Below are 15,746 nucleotides of genomic sequence, written 5' to 3' on the forward strand. Positions count from 1 at the left end.
ACTGTTTAAAATGTTTGAAATTATAAAGTGCACTTAATAAACCCTTTGTTAAACTAATTTGACTTTGTTCTGACTCTTTTTTAATTTGTTGTTGTATTTTCCCCCCACTGAGATGCATTGAATAGGTTTCAATGCATTTCAATTGGGGAACCGCGTTTCGCTTAGCGATGTTTCCTATGGCGATTTTCACTTAAGGACGGCAATTCGTTCCTATTGGAACTGATTATCTGGTTTTCAATGCATTTCAATGGGAAACCGCATTTCGGTTAGCGATGAAATCACTTAACAGCGATTTTTTCAGAACAAATTAACATCGCTAAGCGGGGCACCACTGATATTAAACAACAACAATAAAAACATAATGAAAGTTCCAACCTTTTTTTTTTTTGCATGAGCACACTGTTGACATGCCCAACTGTATCTCATAGTATTTATTTATTTACCCACTTACCTGAAGGAATAATGAAGGAATTCAGAGTGGCATTTCCTTTTTTACAAATGTAACCAAGTTTCTTATTACATTCTCGGCTTTCCCATTTGGCCCCTCTGCCAGTATTAAATATTCCACAGGTTTTTCCAGGCTCTGGGGAAGGACTTCCTTCGAAAACAAGGAACAAGCAAAGAAATACGGGTTTGCCTATTAAACTAGAATGTGAAGGAGATTAGATGAAAGGGATCATTATGAATTGCACTGTTAGTTGAGGGAAGTATTTGCCAGTTTAATTTTATTATGGTTATAACAGAGAAAATGAACATAGGTGATAATCTTAGAACTGCAGAGGTAGAAGGCACCCTATGGATCATTGAGCCCAGCCCCTGTCAAGGGGTCACAGTAGGGAATTGAACTCCCAACTTCTCTCTCTGCAGACACATACCTAAACCACTGAGCTATCCAGCAGTTGATGAGTACATACATGAGTAAAACTGGAGCAAAATTAGTACATGGACCACACGAAAAAATTACCTGGTGCCCAGTTCAGGTATCTGAAAGGATGACCACTACTCCACTGCCATCCGCTGTTGAAGTCCAAACTGTTAAGACCAAACCAGAGTTCAGTACTCAACCTGGATGTTAAGCCTAAATGGGCATGCAGAATACATCAAGCCATTAATCTGAAGAATGGAAACAGCAGAAGGTAGCAACAATGATCAGTCAATGGACAGAAATCAGTGAGACTGTGTTGGCTGGGCTGATGAAAGCTCTTGTCCCAAACATCAGGAGGGATGCAGACTTGAGAAAGGCTGCTTCATGACATGATCCCAGGAGAATACTACCCACTATTCCCTCTTTTCCATGCTACAGCACATCGCTCAATTTTGTTCACATTCTTTCTTTACAGTGGTATGTATGTACAGAATCATTTATCTTGAAATAAGGAAGAGCATACTTCTATTATGAAGCATTGTCACAACAGCACTTTCAAGTATTGTTTTGTAGATGGTGATGGGGCAAGATCAGGAGCCCCATTTCCCACTTCCAATATCCATACATGAAATATGGATGAGTCCTTAGACACTACATGTGGCATCTTTCTAGGATGCAGAGAAACGGCTTTTCCAGAGTTCCTGATCATGAAGAGTTGGAAAGGTATGCAACTGTTGTAGTTCTATCAACTATGCATACAATGATAATATTGGGGTGGAGACTGCATACATTTGGTGTACAGTTTTTAAGAACTTTGCATTATTTTATTTCTGTTTTAATATGAAACATCAGCAAATGTTAATGCAAATCAATAACTTACCTGCTAAATACATTTGCTCATGTAACTCTGTGATGCTCAACAAATCACCATTTTGCTGCTCACAACTTTTTCTAGCTTGGTGCCATGTTAGAGCTGCATTTGAGTTTATCTGGTACAGTACTTTTGTCAATGAGTCTATATTCCACAAAGAATATATTCCATTAGCTAGAGGGAAAAAAAAGTATACAATGCTTGTTAAAGAAAATGCAGCAGTAATTGTGGAGATTATAAAACCACAATTCTGAAGTTATCTACAGTTTTTTTAAAAGTCATCTTGGAACATCTTCATCTTTCTGTGAGTTCTTTAGATCTGAATATTTGCAAGTCTTTTCCACTCAGTGTTCCCAGAATGGCCAAGAGCTATTTGGTGGTGCTCACATTGAAAAGGAGATGTGGTGGCGCTGCTGGAAGGGATGTGGTGACGCTGCAGGCTAAACCACAGAAGCCTATGCTGCAGGGTCAGAAGACCAAGCAGTCGTAAGATCGAATCCACGCAATGCAGCAAGCTCCCATCGCTTGTTCCAGCTCCCACCAACCTAGCGGTTCGAAAGCATGCAAATGCAAGTAGATAAATAGGGACCACCTCGGTGGGAAGGTAACAGCATTCCGTGTCTAAGTCACACTGGTCATGTGACCACGGAAGATTGTCTTTGGACAAAACGCTGGCTCTGTGGCTTGGAAACGGGGATGAGCACCGCCCCCTAGAGTCAAACACGACTGGACAAAAATTGTCAAGGGGAACCTTTACCTTTACCTTTTACTACATTGAAAAAGGAGCTCCATTTTATTTAGTGGGAACTGAACCCAAACTGTCCAGAAGGTTAAAGTTTGAGAATATTGGTACATAGAAAAGGAGGACTTTCTATGATACAAAAACTGCTGTCATACAGATCTGCATAAGTCAAGAATGGGGAAATGGTTCCTTTGGCTCCTTGGGACAAGAACTCCCATAATCCCCTACTGTTAGCCACAGAGGATGGAGCTCCTGAAATCTAAAAACATGTGGAGGGCCACAGGCACCTATCCTTGCATAGGAATTATAAAGGAAGATGTACACCACTTTCAGTGGCACTGAGCTACATCATAGCATATACAGAAGATCAGCTTGATGGTTAGAGTCAAGAAGAAGACATTCAACAAAGGCCTTTTCCCACTCTCTTATCCAAAGGTAGGCAAGCTCTGACAGTCTACATGTGGGATTGCAACTTCCTTCATCCCTCAAAATTGGTGATGCAAACTAGAGTTCACAGCAGATACAGTTCAGAATCATCTGGAGGGCCATAAGATGTGGTGCATTTGCTCTAGTCTTTTTAAATGTACATTTAGTGAGCACTGCATACTTTGCCCTGAAATCTAATTGACTGTCCCAAGTCAGTTACCATTACCACTATTGCCAAGATACTGTGCATATAAGAGGAGGTTGTCACTGATTTATTAAACAGGCCAACAAAAGAGACATCTGCTGAAAAGCGCTGCTCAGAGTTATGACATATATATTTATTTACCGTAAATATACTCAGTTTTGGATTCTTTCTTTTTTTTTTTAAGAGAAAAAAGGCTACAAGCAAAACATGGTAAGAGACGCAAAGCAAAGTGGGGAGTTGAATGCCCAACCTCTGGCTCCACAACCAGATGCCAAAACCCTAGAGCTATCCGGCAGTTTCAAACCAGCTGATAGTCTTCACATGAATTAACTATTAACTATATGCTCAGAATTTCATTTTTGAAACGCAGAACTTACATTCCAATGGGCAAAAGCCATATTTCTGATCGGTGTCATAATGTCTAGTGGTTGAACACCACAGCTTGCGATCTGACCTGCCTTCGGACGTACACTCAGCATACCATTTCTCCTGGAATTGGAAAGGAAATACACACGGTGCTCCGTTGGCATTGCCTTTCAAAGTAAACATGTCTGGAAGGAAAGATTGAGAACAAACCAGTAAGGACCATGGGGTGTTTATAGGGAGGACACAGGGAGATGTTCCCCTCTAAAAAGAATATCTAAATATTCAATTTAATGTAAAGTGTTATATACCACCCCATAGTGTTTAAAGCACTCACTGAGTAGTTTACAATTTAATTATGCAGGCTGCACATTGCCCCACCCCTCAGTCATCTAGGTACTCAATTTAGTGACCTTGGAAGGATGGAAAGCTGAGTCAACCTTGAGTCAGCTACCTGAGCATATTGGAATGAAAACTGGGTCTTAAGTGGGGTCTTGGCTGCAGTACTGCAGTTCAACCAATGTGCCACAAAGCTCCTTAAACAGATGGGCACACACCCAGTTTGGCCTGATGTCTGAAATTACTAGGATGTTTTCTGTCCACACACAAAACATGCCGTTCCAAGAGAACTTCTGGTTCAAGCCACATATTTCTTACCCTCTTACTCACTTTTAGATGTACCAGATTTCATCAGTGAAAAAAATAAGAGGACACTGACCTTAAGTTCATATATACAGTATATAAAAACAATATGAAAAATTATTTGTTATAAATTTCAATGAAAAACTTCTTATTTTTTTTTCAAATGGCGAGCTTGCATAGAAATGGTAAATGACACAGTAAGCAAATAAAGGCACCCCCCCACACACATGATTATAACTATTTCCTGTCATGACCCACTGCTATTTACACCAGGAAGAACTAGGACCCTTGCACTTCCTGGCAGTGGGTTGGGGACTTGGTGCATTGTTATGGGGAAGGAGTCAAGGATGTGGAGCAAAGAAGCCCACAGAACAACAAAAAATAATCCTATAACACAGGAATGAAATAGGAAGTCTTATTCAAACTACATACTAGGAAGTCGGGCAGGGTGACAAAATGGGGAGAGTATAGGACAAAAAAGACTCAGCCACCCAAAGAAGTGAAAAAAGGGGGAAAGAGAGGGGAAAAAAGAAGCTTGGACATTTAAAAATACGTATATATCTTTTAAAAGAAGGTTATGTTGCTTCCTGCAGACTCCACAGCTGCTCCCTGGAGTGCTGTTGACTAACTTTTTCAAGAGGAAAGAACTCATTTTAAGAAATGGGGATCCTCCCTCAGACAAGTCGTCCAAAGTGGTCAGTGTTGGGATAAGGGTCATGATGCCAATAATATTTTTTTAAAAGAAAATGATGGAGTAAATTCTTGAACATGGTGTTGGTTTATCTGGATTTCTTGCCCCTCCTCTGCTTAAGGTTCCTCCACCCCACCACACCGTCCTTCATCCCATATAATTTTTTCCCCCTGGAATTCATGAGGCAGGAAAAACGCAAGGCTCCTGCAGCCTGACAAAGAAGGCAAAGTGCTGCCTGGCGCTGTGCAGGCAGGAGCCTCTGTGACCCTGCAGCAAACCCTGTCATGCAAGCTACCAGCCGCAGTTGTAGTGGCTACCAACAGAAGCCTTGGTCTTCTTCTTCCTGTCCCACACCAGCGACGCTGTCCAATTTCTTCAGATAGATGTGGCTGGAATGGTCCTTGCACATAAGGTATAATACAGGTACACTGTGTGCTGACACGCATTATCTGTGCACAATATGCTTAGAAACATCAGTGGTGTTTTCCTCCCCTGCCCTGCCCTCAGTTCCTGGAAACACCTGAGCAGGTGATATAGTCACTTTGGCTCCCACATCCAGAGGACCTAGAACTGAAACAATTTAGCAAGGGAGTACAAGCTCTTTCCTTCCAATCCACGTCAGGTATGAACTGAGTACCGCCCTGTAACTGTCTAACTACAGAGATTTGTTCTGTTTGGCTGTTGTTGTCCTTGTTTTTTTTTTAAAGGATTGACTAAATCATTGGAAATGCTTGCATGAGAGCCAGTATGTGGTGTAAAGGAGAAAGTGCTGGGTTAGAATTCAGATTCAAATTCCTGCTCAGCCATGGGAGGCAGCAATGATAAACCACTCCTTGAACATACCACAAAAAAAAAACCATATTAGGGTAGCTGTAAATCTCAGGTGACTAGATTGTTTATGACACACATGTGCTCATGCAAGCACACAGGCATGCACACACACTGACATGTGCACACACAGATATCTACTTGTGCCTGTTTTCTGCTCCATGCTGCTTCCTGTTATCTGTCCTATTGCTCATGCAATCAAATTCTGCAGTCAAGTCTGACTGTGGCAGTGGTTCCAAATCTGGTGCATTCCAGATGTGCTGAATCACATATACACTCCTCCAACCAGCACATCCAAAGAGAATTGTCAATGGCTTCTACAGAATGCCAAGCTAAGTAAGACTGCTCTAACTACTTGTCAACTGTGCTGAAAGGAATGGTAATACAATACAATACACCTTCATTGTGATCCAGCTGCCCTTATTATTCAGACAACCAAGTGACAATCAAAGCAGAGTTTGGAATCTGATTATTTTAAAAGGAAATTGTGCTTCTTATTGCTTCTGAGCAGCCAGTTTACTGTCATTTGCATTGTTGCTCTGAGCTTAATTTACATTTCCTCATCCTGTTCCGGAGCTCCCATGGGCCCCAAGTTATCTCTTTCATTGTTAGGAAGCAATGGGGGCTGTGGGATGGGAGTGGAAAGTCTTTAATAGCCAAAAATTGCTGCCACTGGGAAGGCTTTACTGCCAGCAGGCCAGAACAATATGGGGAAATAAGGTCAAATTATGTCTAGCAGCCAATTCAGATATTGCATCTTACAGATACAGTGGTCCCCCGCATAACAAGCGCTTCGTTTAACAACGAAGCCACATAGTGATGAGGTTTTTGCGATTGCAAAAGCGATCGCATTGCGATGTTTTAAATGGTAAAACATCGCTTTGCGATGATCGGTAAGCATTTTGCTTACCGATTTTCGCATAGCGATGTTTTTAAAACAGCTGATCAGTGGTTCAAAAATGGCCACCGGGTAAATAAAATGGCTGCCTGCTGTGTTTTTGTCCAGATTCCTCACTTACCGGGCAGCGAAAATGGCGGCCACATGGAGGATTTTTGCAGAACGGTGAGTTTTTTGCCCATAGGAACGCATTAAACGTGTTTTAATGTATTCCTATGGGCTTCTTTGTTCTGCATAGTGACAAATCCGTATAGCGATGATTTTTTTGGAATGGATTATTGTCGCTATGCGGGGCACCACTGTATGTACAAAAATGGAAGAGACGAAATCAAAGATTACTTTCTATGGCACTTGGATTGATAACAGAGTAGTATACAAACATTTGTCAAAATATCTCTGAAATGCCTTGAAAAGCCCTTCAAAAGTAATGTTTAGAATAAGCTAAAGTGGCTAGGTACACCTAAAAGCAACTTTGTATCAAACTGTTTCATTACTTTTTCTGTAATACTGTAACTACTTCTAACATTATTTGTTACCCAAAATTAACTAGTTACAGGTGACACTATTCATTGTGACCAGTTATTTCTAGGGTCTGGCTCAGAATGACGAACCTGACTATAGAGAAGCAATCAGCATAAGCTCTTGGTTTTATATATTACTTGTTAGAAATAACTGAGGAATCAGTACCAAAGCAAGCTAATTCAGAATAAAAAGACAGCTAAATTTACCTTCATATCCCCTGGAACACAAATCATCTTTAGTTCCATAGACCTTCCACCTACTCCATATGCCTGATCCCTTGTATAGCATGATTCTTTTTTCATTTCGGTTGCCATAGTTGAAAAACAGATCAGCTCCTTGGATGGCAAAAAGGGTGTCATTTCTGCATTCCCATTTCTGGAGATCATTTGTTGAGTCACATGGGTACAGAGTCACTGGTGTCCAGTCTATTTTGGAAGCCACGCCCACACATAATTTCAAAGAAACACTCATGAGCTGATGACTGGAAATCCATCTGAATTTTTGGGCTTCTTCTTCATGGTTGCAGGCTCTGGTGGTGACATAGTCCGAACTTTGTGCATGTACACACACTTTGTGGTCTTCATTATATATTAAAAACTTGCTTGTATCTGTATTTTTTTAAAAAAAGTCAGAGAAATATAAACATTAATGATGGTGTTAATTAAAAAACAGTGGCTGAAATCCTGTTGGTAGAACTATGCCTGCAAAAGACTGATTAAACGTTTCCTACTTCTGCCCCGTAGTTCCCACATGTCCCATGTAAACCATTTCATTGTGTTTCATGGCACAAGAGGAAGGTGTCTTGATGGAATTGCTGGAAAGTGCTTAAAAGAAAAACAAAAAACACCAAACAGTCCCCTTGTCAAATGCCACACAACTACTTGACAAGTGTCTAAAATTTAAAATGTTATAACAGCTATTAATAGATAATAGTTAAGAGAATAATAAATTCCTTCAAAGGTTAATCAACTGAATAGCAGACGTTGGTAATGATGGTACCAATGGCTCCTTCTTCAGTGCAAAAACAGGTGACATTTAAAAGGGAAGAAACCCAACCATGAATATAGAACCCTGAACCGAATTTCAACAGAAATTTTAATCTTTGGTATGTTTTCATGTTTCAATATTTTAGTTGTATTTTACACCATATATTGTTGAATTTATCTTTCAATTTTTAACTTATTGTGTTTTTAAAGTTATTTATTTTATTTATTCATTTAACTTATGCGTGAATTTTAATGTTATGAGCCCCTTTGGGCCCCTTGTTGGGAGAAATGTGGCACACAAATAAAACTAATAAATAAATAAATAAACAAACTCATATGTATAACTGAAATAAACACACAGATAGCTTTCCATTTAAGTCATATATGTTTAATTTCCTGTTTTTAAAATGCTGCTTAAAACCTGAATGCTAAAGACTTTACCCCCATCTCCTCTTTCTAGCTATAAATGCTGGTAAGTTGCATAACTGAGCGATTTGGAAGAACTGTCAAGGTGGTTTCACCATAAATAAATCTATCAATACACTAAATCTTAAGACTTAGTTCTCTGACCACAACTATCAAAAAGCACCACTCTGGGTCAAGTTTAGGCATTCAGTTTTAACATGGGAATGTAAAAAAGGCACCTTATATACAATCTGTGTTTGTCAACTATACATAATCCATAATATACTGCATGACTGATTTGTTATGCTTGAGAAGCAAGAGAGGGTGCTACGGTAGAAGCATAACCTGGAAATGACTGCTGTTCTGTTTAAGAGAAAATGCTGACCTAGAGCTTAGTGTGCAGATAAAATAATTTCCTCTTCTTGTCTTCCTTGGCTTCCAACCCATTAGGAAACAGTATAAAGCTGATGGGCTCTGGAGACAAAAACTCTTGCTGTTTGCCAGTCAGTTTTCCTTACTGACAATACAAGGAAATGTACAATTATCACCAGTAGTGATAAAGTCTTGTATTACATTGTTGTACCAACAATTAAACCAGGATTATGTAAACTAATATGTGCTATGCTTGCAAATTTTTCTAAATACCTCTGCAGACTGTTTAAAAAACTACTTGAGACTTTATAAACAAGTTGATGGTGAAATCCTGTGCATGTCTATATAAGTCGCACTAAATTCAGTAAGGTTTGATCTCAGGTAACAAGGAATAGGATTGCAACCCAAAACCCGCCCCCTTCTCCATTGATTGTTATAAATCTATGCTTTTGATGACAGACGGAGAAATAACCAGTATGGTGCCAGAACAATTAAGTAATCATACAGGTTTTGTTAATATCTCCCTATAGCACCCATCAATGTTATACATTAAATAACAGACTAAAGCTGTCATGCTTTGGGCAAATCATGAGAAGACAAGACTTGCTGGGGAAAAAAATAATGGTAGGAAAAGTTGAAGGCAGCAGGAAAGGAGCAAAACTAAAGGTGAGGATTGCCTTGACAGAAGAAGTCATGGACTTGAGTTTGAAAGAGCTGAATAGGGAGATCACTCATTCATTGAGTTGCCATGGATAGGAGGCAACTTAATAGCACATAAGAACAATAAATACTGTATTACAGAGCTACAATATTAAGCATATTTACTTGGGAATATGCTGAGTTCATTAACTTCTGTATAAACAAACTGGGAGTAAGATGAAGGTTATATTTTTCTACCCAAAACCAATCCTCCTGGATCCATTATCCTGTACCTATATTGGACCTAAACATGCATCTCCCATAGCCGAAGTTCAATTCACCTGGATGTTTTAAATTGAAAACACATCTTGTTTGTAGAAAGTTTTACACATTTTCTGCAGGAATCAAAGTTTCCACTTACATAAAACTGACACAGAATACAAAGAGGTTCTAGGTGTAGGATACACATTATGAAGTACACCTCACTTAATAGAAGAGCTGTGTGTATCTCACTCCTTAACATAATGTAGTCACTGAATTCCGTACAGTTGTTTTGCTCAGGAGGAAAATATGGAATCCAAAATATGGAAAACCAGCCATGCTGCTGGGAGATTCCAGGAATTAGAGTCTCCTCAATAGCTTTCTAATGTTCTCCATGGATCTATGAGCAGGAGTCAATATCAGTGAGTCTGAGCAGCTGCTATGTTGTTTTTCATGTGGGGTCTGCCTTGAATTAGGGACTTCTTAGAGGGTTGTTTCAAAAATAGAAGTGAAGAAATTTTTAAAAGCCATCTTGAACTCTTCAGAGGAAGGCTGGGATTAAAATGTAACATAGCATAGGAATCCTTCAGTCTTGAGAGACTATGGTATCGTGCTCTGCATGGAGGACTTGGCGTCTAGTGTGGACACTAGTGTCTAGAGTGGCTGAGAAGGCCGATTCAAGAGTGACAATCCCAAAATGTAACATATGAGTGGAGGAATCTATTATAAACAGTTTGAACCATAAGCACTTGAAAGATCAGCTGTATGCAATGCAATGGCTGAAATCCTATTGCTTTGTAAGTTGCACTAGAGTGAGCCCATTCCATCAGTATTGGTGAATTAGCTTCTCCATAACTTCATTTGATTCAAATGGGCCTATTCTAATTGTGACTTACTTACTGCATGAATGTTACAACCAGAGTAGGTCCATTGGAATCCACTCAACTTATGCAGGAATTGACTCACCAAATCCTCACTGATTCAATGGGTGTATCCTTGTGTGACTTACTACACTGAGCATCGGGATTTCAGTCAATGCCTTCATGTTCACACATTAATATTTACAAGAGGCAGTTGCATTATACCCAAAGATTTTCTACTCAAAACCTTCAGAAAAAGAGCTAAAATCTGAAAAGAAGACAAACCTGAAGGATAACCAAAATGTAACAGGATCTCCCCAAATCTTTAAAAGGCACCAAATGAAAGGATATGGGTATATCAAGAGCAAGGCTGTGAGCGTTGAAGGTGTTACTGCTAGAAAAAGCAGGGGGCTTCTGGAACACTTGTAGGAAGGATTGTTTTGAAGAGGTGATGAAGAACAAGTGCTTGGGCAGCAAATATAGAGGTATCAGAGTTTTCCCGTGTACTCATTTTAAAACTGCAAGAGGAGTAGTTTTCACGGAGCAGATGGGACCATTGCTATAGGTGCAGAAGGCATAATCTATTAGTCTTGAAGAAAATGTTGGAAGAAGAAAAATATGCTGTTGGTTAATTGAAAGGGAACAGGATGAGAAAGACTATGAAATTCCAGGCAGGTCCAAGTAGGTCACAGGTAAAGAGGAGCATAGCTTTCCCATACTCAGTGCTATTCCGAGAATCCATCTCAGTTATATATATTTGTCTTGTCTTGCTACTTTCTGTAATGTTTTATATGCTCAGTGCTTGTGAGTTGCAGAATAAATAAATAAATAATTTATTTAAGGTCAGGATGCTGTTTCATAGACAGAGTGTAGGATAGCAACCACAGGAACAGTTTACTTTCCTTTACAAGCCTACAAGGATTCCGGTCAGTCTTAAAGTCTTACGAGCAGGTTCCTACTTAACATCTAATCAGCTTTTGCTGTGGAAGAAGGACATGGAGGTGGGGGAGAAGCTGATAATCCTAAAAACCTTTAATTAATTCCTCAATGAGAGATTGCTCACAATGGCAGTGCAACCATGAGATAAGGGGCAGGTAATTTAGAAAGCTGAAGATTCATTAACTAACCATATCATGCATAACCTCACAAGCCACATCTCCCACTAAGTGAACCAGACCAGATCTCTATGGGGCAACTGGTGCTGCAATGGTGCTAAAACTCACCAAGCTGCAAAAATGGGAGGTCACCAGGACAAAGGCTTAAACAGTATTCTGTATTAACATAGTCTATGTGAGTGAGTATTGTCCATTTCTGGTGAAACTGAGTTTGATTCCAACTGGTCCAGGTAGCTGGCTCTAGGTTGACTCAGCCTTCCATCCTTCTGAGGTTGGTAAATTGAGTACTCAGCTTGGTGGCATGGGGGGGGGGGGAGAGGAAAATATGAGCCTGAATAATTGACTTATAAACCACCCAGAGTGTGCTTTAAGCTCTATGGAATCAGCACATTTTGCTTTGCTTCTTCATCCTGGTCTAATGCAGAAAACCCTATCGGAAAGTGGAGGCTGAGAATGAGATCAACAGTATAATCTTTGTTCTTTCTCCACCTACAGATCAAAGCATCATGTAGAAGGATTTCTTCAGCAAGGATAAAGCTAGAGTGCACAGGAAATGTCCTAATGCATTTTTGCAAAACACACTCCACCTATAATCTGCATTCAACAGCATTCAGCCAAAGGATAAGACCACAGAGCATTCTAAATAACTTTTACATATTTACTATTTTCTACTGGCAAGAGATGTAAAAGCAATTTGCTTTGCATCAGTGACATATTCTGCATTTCTGCAATTCATGGATCTCTGAAAATCCTGAAGAATATCCAGCTCAGTCATATATGTGTCCATTCAGATGCAAGCCCAGCAGAGTTCAATTAGGGTATAAGACTGCTGCCTGGGTTCAATTTAGTAAATCTTTCCTTAAAAGTTGGGGGAAGAGGGACAAGATGAGAGCTAGAAAGTGATAGAAAAATGTGTTTTCTTTTCATCCCATAATGATCAAACCTACATCGTTTGAATAGAACTGCATAGTTGGATAAATATTGCTACAAAAATAGCATAATTTTATTTTTCTGATACGCATCTGAATATCATATGATGTGAGCAGGCATTCAAGAAAGGCTGTATTTTTACTTTTCATATTATATTCAGAACTTTTAAATATGTATACAGAAACCAGCAGAGTTAAATATCAGACCAACCCGGACCAACTGTTTACAGTTTACATGAGATTCAAATCAGCATACTGTTCAAATAAGACACATCTTGTTCAGCTTCCAAGTATCTATTTGAAAGGTTGGATGCCCCTAAGTAGCCTTTTTAATAAACCAATCAGGGTTGGAATTTTATCACACTAGTATCTTCCTTCATGGCAAAGATCTCATAGGGACTTACCCACTAGTAAATCGGCAACTTGAAGAACTGAAAGAAAAACCAGGAGCGAAGGAACAGTCATTGTGAGCAAAACACGACTCTCTTCCCTTCAGCCCGAATACGCCACGTAATACGTTCTTTTTGTACCATATCTTGTTGCAGTCAACAAGGAAAGTTGCTCTCATTTCTGAGAAATGATAGTTCATGGAGAGCATTGTGGATGTCTAACGATAAGGAAATGCCCTGTCACATAGGGCATTTTGAAATAACAGGAATTCACAGTTCAAACTGTGCTTTCCTAAGCTAATTGCACTATGAAGGATAAAGGAAGGAAGAGCTTCCACAGAACTGCAGGTGATAAACTGATGACTGCTCAGCATTTTTCCCCCCTCGAGAATGCCTCCAATTGAATGTGGGAAATATTCAACGGCTCACAACATGATTTGCCCCCCCCTTCTTAAAACCAGGATTAAATTTTTTAAAAAATCTCAACATTCACTTCATTGTCAGTAGTAAAGCTGAAACTTGTAGGATATATGTGGCTGTGTAAGAAAGAAGAGCCACTTCTTAGAGGTGGTCAACTTGTGGCCCTTCAGGTATTTTCGGACTACAAGGTCCATCAGCCCTACTCAGCATAACTCTAGTGAGGGTGCCAGGAGTTTAAGTTCAACTTCTGGAGGGCTATAGATTGGCCACCTGTGTTGGAGATGAAGGCTGTGTAGCATTTTACCTGATGTCTACAAAATGAGTTGAACGGGGAATAAACCAACGTCTGAGTAGATGTGCATTACTGTATTATTCCTCAAATCTGCATTGCCAGTGACAGTGATTTGTAGAAATTTCTGTAGAACGCTGGGAGTTTTAGTGCACCCTCCCCCAGCTCTATTGAAGTAAAAGGGAGGAGCTGTGTGGCCATTCCAAAATACAAGTGCAATAATAGGCAATACCTTTATAGGCCACTAATAACAAATAAATAAATAATACATTATGTGAATTTTTGTGGGTTAATCCCACTTCTTCAAAGTCAGTAACCAAAGTCCAAATGTTCTTGGCAAGATGGGATTTGCCAGGAGGTTATTCTTAGATGTAAAGTTCTTGGTGAGATGAATTTTGGCAGGCCCCTCTATCTTAGATGAAGCAGGAGGTTGTTTTTAAAGTTACTGCTGAGGCAACTGGGGGTTGGATTTCACACTCCGGTTCTCCAAACAAAGGGGCATAGGCTATGGACACACACAAATACCTCCATTTGGCTCTTCTTTGAAACAGACATGTTTCTGTTTGGCCAGGCAAGCAGGGGTGATGCCGAAAACCCACAGCTCCGTTGCTTTTTTCTTTCTTTTAAAAACTTGATCTGCTTTCTAGTAACTTTTACTGTTTCCGTGTTTTAAACGTATTTGGAGTCAAGATGTGGTCTCTTTGGAGCCATATTTGGGCAGCGTAGATTTGTTGATAAACACATTATGTCAAATTCTTTGGGGTCTACCAGAGTCTTTTTAAGGTCTGAAATTCTTTAGATGTAGTTATTTATTTATTTGCCAAACGCTGAGGTGAATATGCATTGTGCTATAAGAGCTATTTTAACCATCATACTTCCTGTGTCAGAAAGAATGTTGACAAAGAACACAAAAAGCCATTCTCCTGCATGGCAGATATACTGTCCTTCACTTCCCTCAGCGAGCTACTAAATCATAGCTGATGTGTTCCATGTAAGTCCAGATGTACACATCGTTCTATGCTTTTAAGAACAAAAGCAACGATGCTTAAAACTGGGGATCCACACTTTCCAGAAATATTCCAAATGTGCACTTTACTGTGGTACAAGAAGTACATGGAAAAGTTACTTTCAGTTGTGCATGTCCCAGAATGTCACAGCTTTTCCAGGTTCTGCAACAAATCCTGCAAGACCAGCTAGGATTGTACTTTAATGCTTTTGCCCCACAGCTGAGAGACAGATGCTTGGCAAATACTAGCAAGTTCATTCAGAACTAGGCAAAGATTAGAAAGATTTGGATATTGAAATTCATGTTTATGCTCTTGAACATTATGTACACCAGCTCTCTAGCAGGCAAGATGGCACCTAAGCCAGAGAGTAACCAGCAGGCTTCTGTCATGGTTACTTAGATTTGTATTTAACCTTTTCCATTACCAGGTATATTGAAGCTTCTAGCCTATGCTAACTACTAACTATTATACACCAGCACTCAGCAGCAGATAGTTATATATTTAATAGCAGGGCAGCAGATACAAACAAAATGCACGTACTCAGATTGGTTCCATCATGAATCATCCTTCAATATCAAAAGGATCCTTCAAGAAATGCTTGTGAGAATGCTGGGATAGGAAAGATGACTCCTTTGGACTATATGCTACAATAGCCATGATGGCTGGGGATCCTGGAATCTTATGATGACTTGTTTTGGTCATGAGGGCTGCTCATGGCGACACAGTAAGTATAAACAGTGGCAGCTAGAAGAGCCTTTATGCTGTCTAGGAAATACTGTAGAAGCAATGGAGCTAAGTAATGCATCCATTAATATTCTCTGATGGGTCAAGAAGAAGCTAGATAAAAGCCAATTATAAAATAGATCTGATGCTAGGTTATGTACTCAACTTGATTCAGAGTAATCTCTTTATAGAGATGTTTGAAATCCTGTTGCCGCACTCTGTGTGTATGCAGTGGTGGTGACATCAGCAGCAGCAGCAAATCGGCACTTCTTAAAAGTTTCCTTTGAGGATTTGGGGG

At 39.7% G+C, this 15,746-nt stretch overlaps 1 protein-coding gene across 1 annotated transcript in view; it reads right to left on the reverse strand.

Moving 5' to 3' along the window:
- LOC110085988 (macrophage mannose receptor 1) overlaps positions 1–13,797 on the reverse strand; it is a 59,504-nt gene extending 45,707 nt beyond the window's left edge. Inside the window, exons 1-6 of the mRNA XM_073003091.2 lie at positions 13,025–13,797; positions 7,260–7,661; positions 3,487–3,660; positions 1,746–1,910; positions 965–1,078; positions 452–598 (exon numbers count right to left, since the gene is read on the reverse strand). Of these exons, the coding sequence (XP_072859192.2) occupies positions 452–598; positions 965–1,078; positions 1,746–1,910; positions 3,487–3,660; positions 7,260–7,661; positions 13,025–13,085 (1,063 nt within the window). The 5' untranslated portion in view covers positions 13,086–13,797. The remainder of the gene's footprint in view (positions 1–451; positions 599–964; positions 1,079–1,745; positions 1,911–3,486; positions 3,661–7,259; positions 7,662–13,024) is intronic.
- Positions 13,798–15,746: the final 1,949 nt, after the last annotated feature.

This window comes from Pogona vitticeps, chromosome 6 (assembly GCF_051106095.1).
Source record: "Pogona vitticeps strain Pit_001003342236 chromosome 6, PviZW2.1, whole genome shotgun sequence".
NCBI classification, from domain to species: Eukaryota; Metazoa; Chordata; class Lepidosauria; order Squamata; family Agamidae; genus Pogona; species Pogona vitticeps.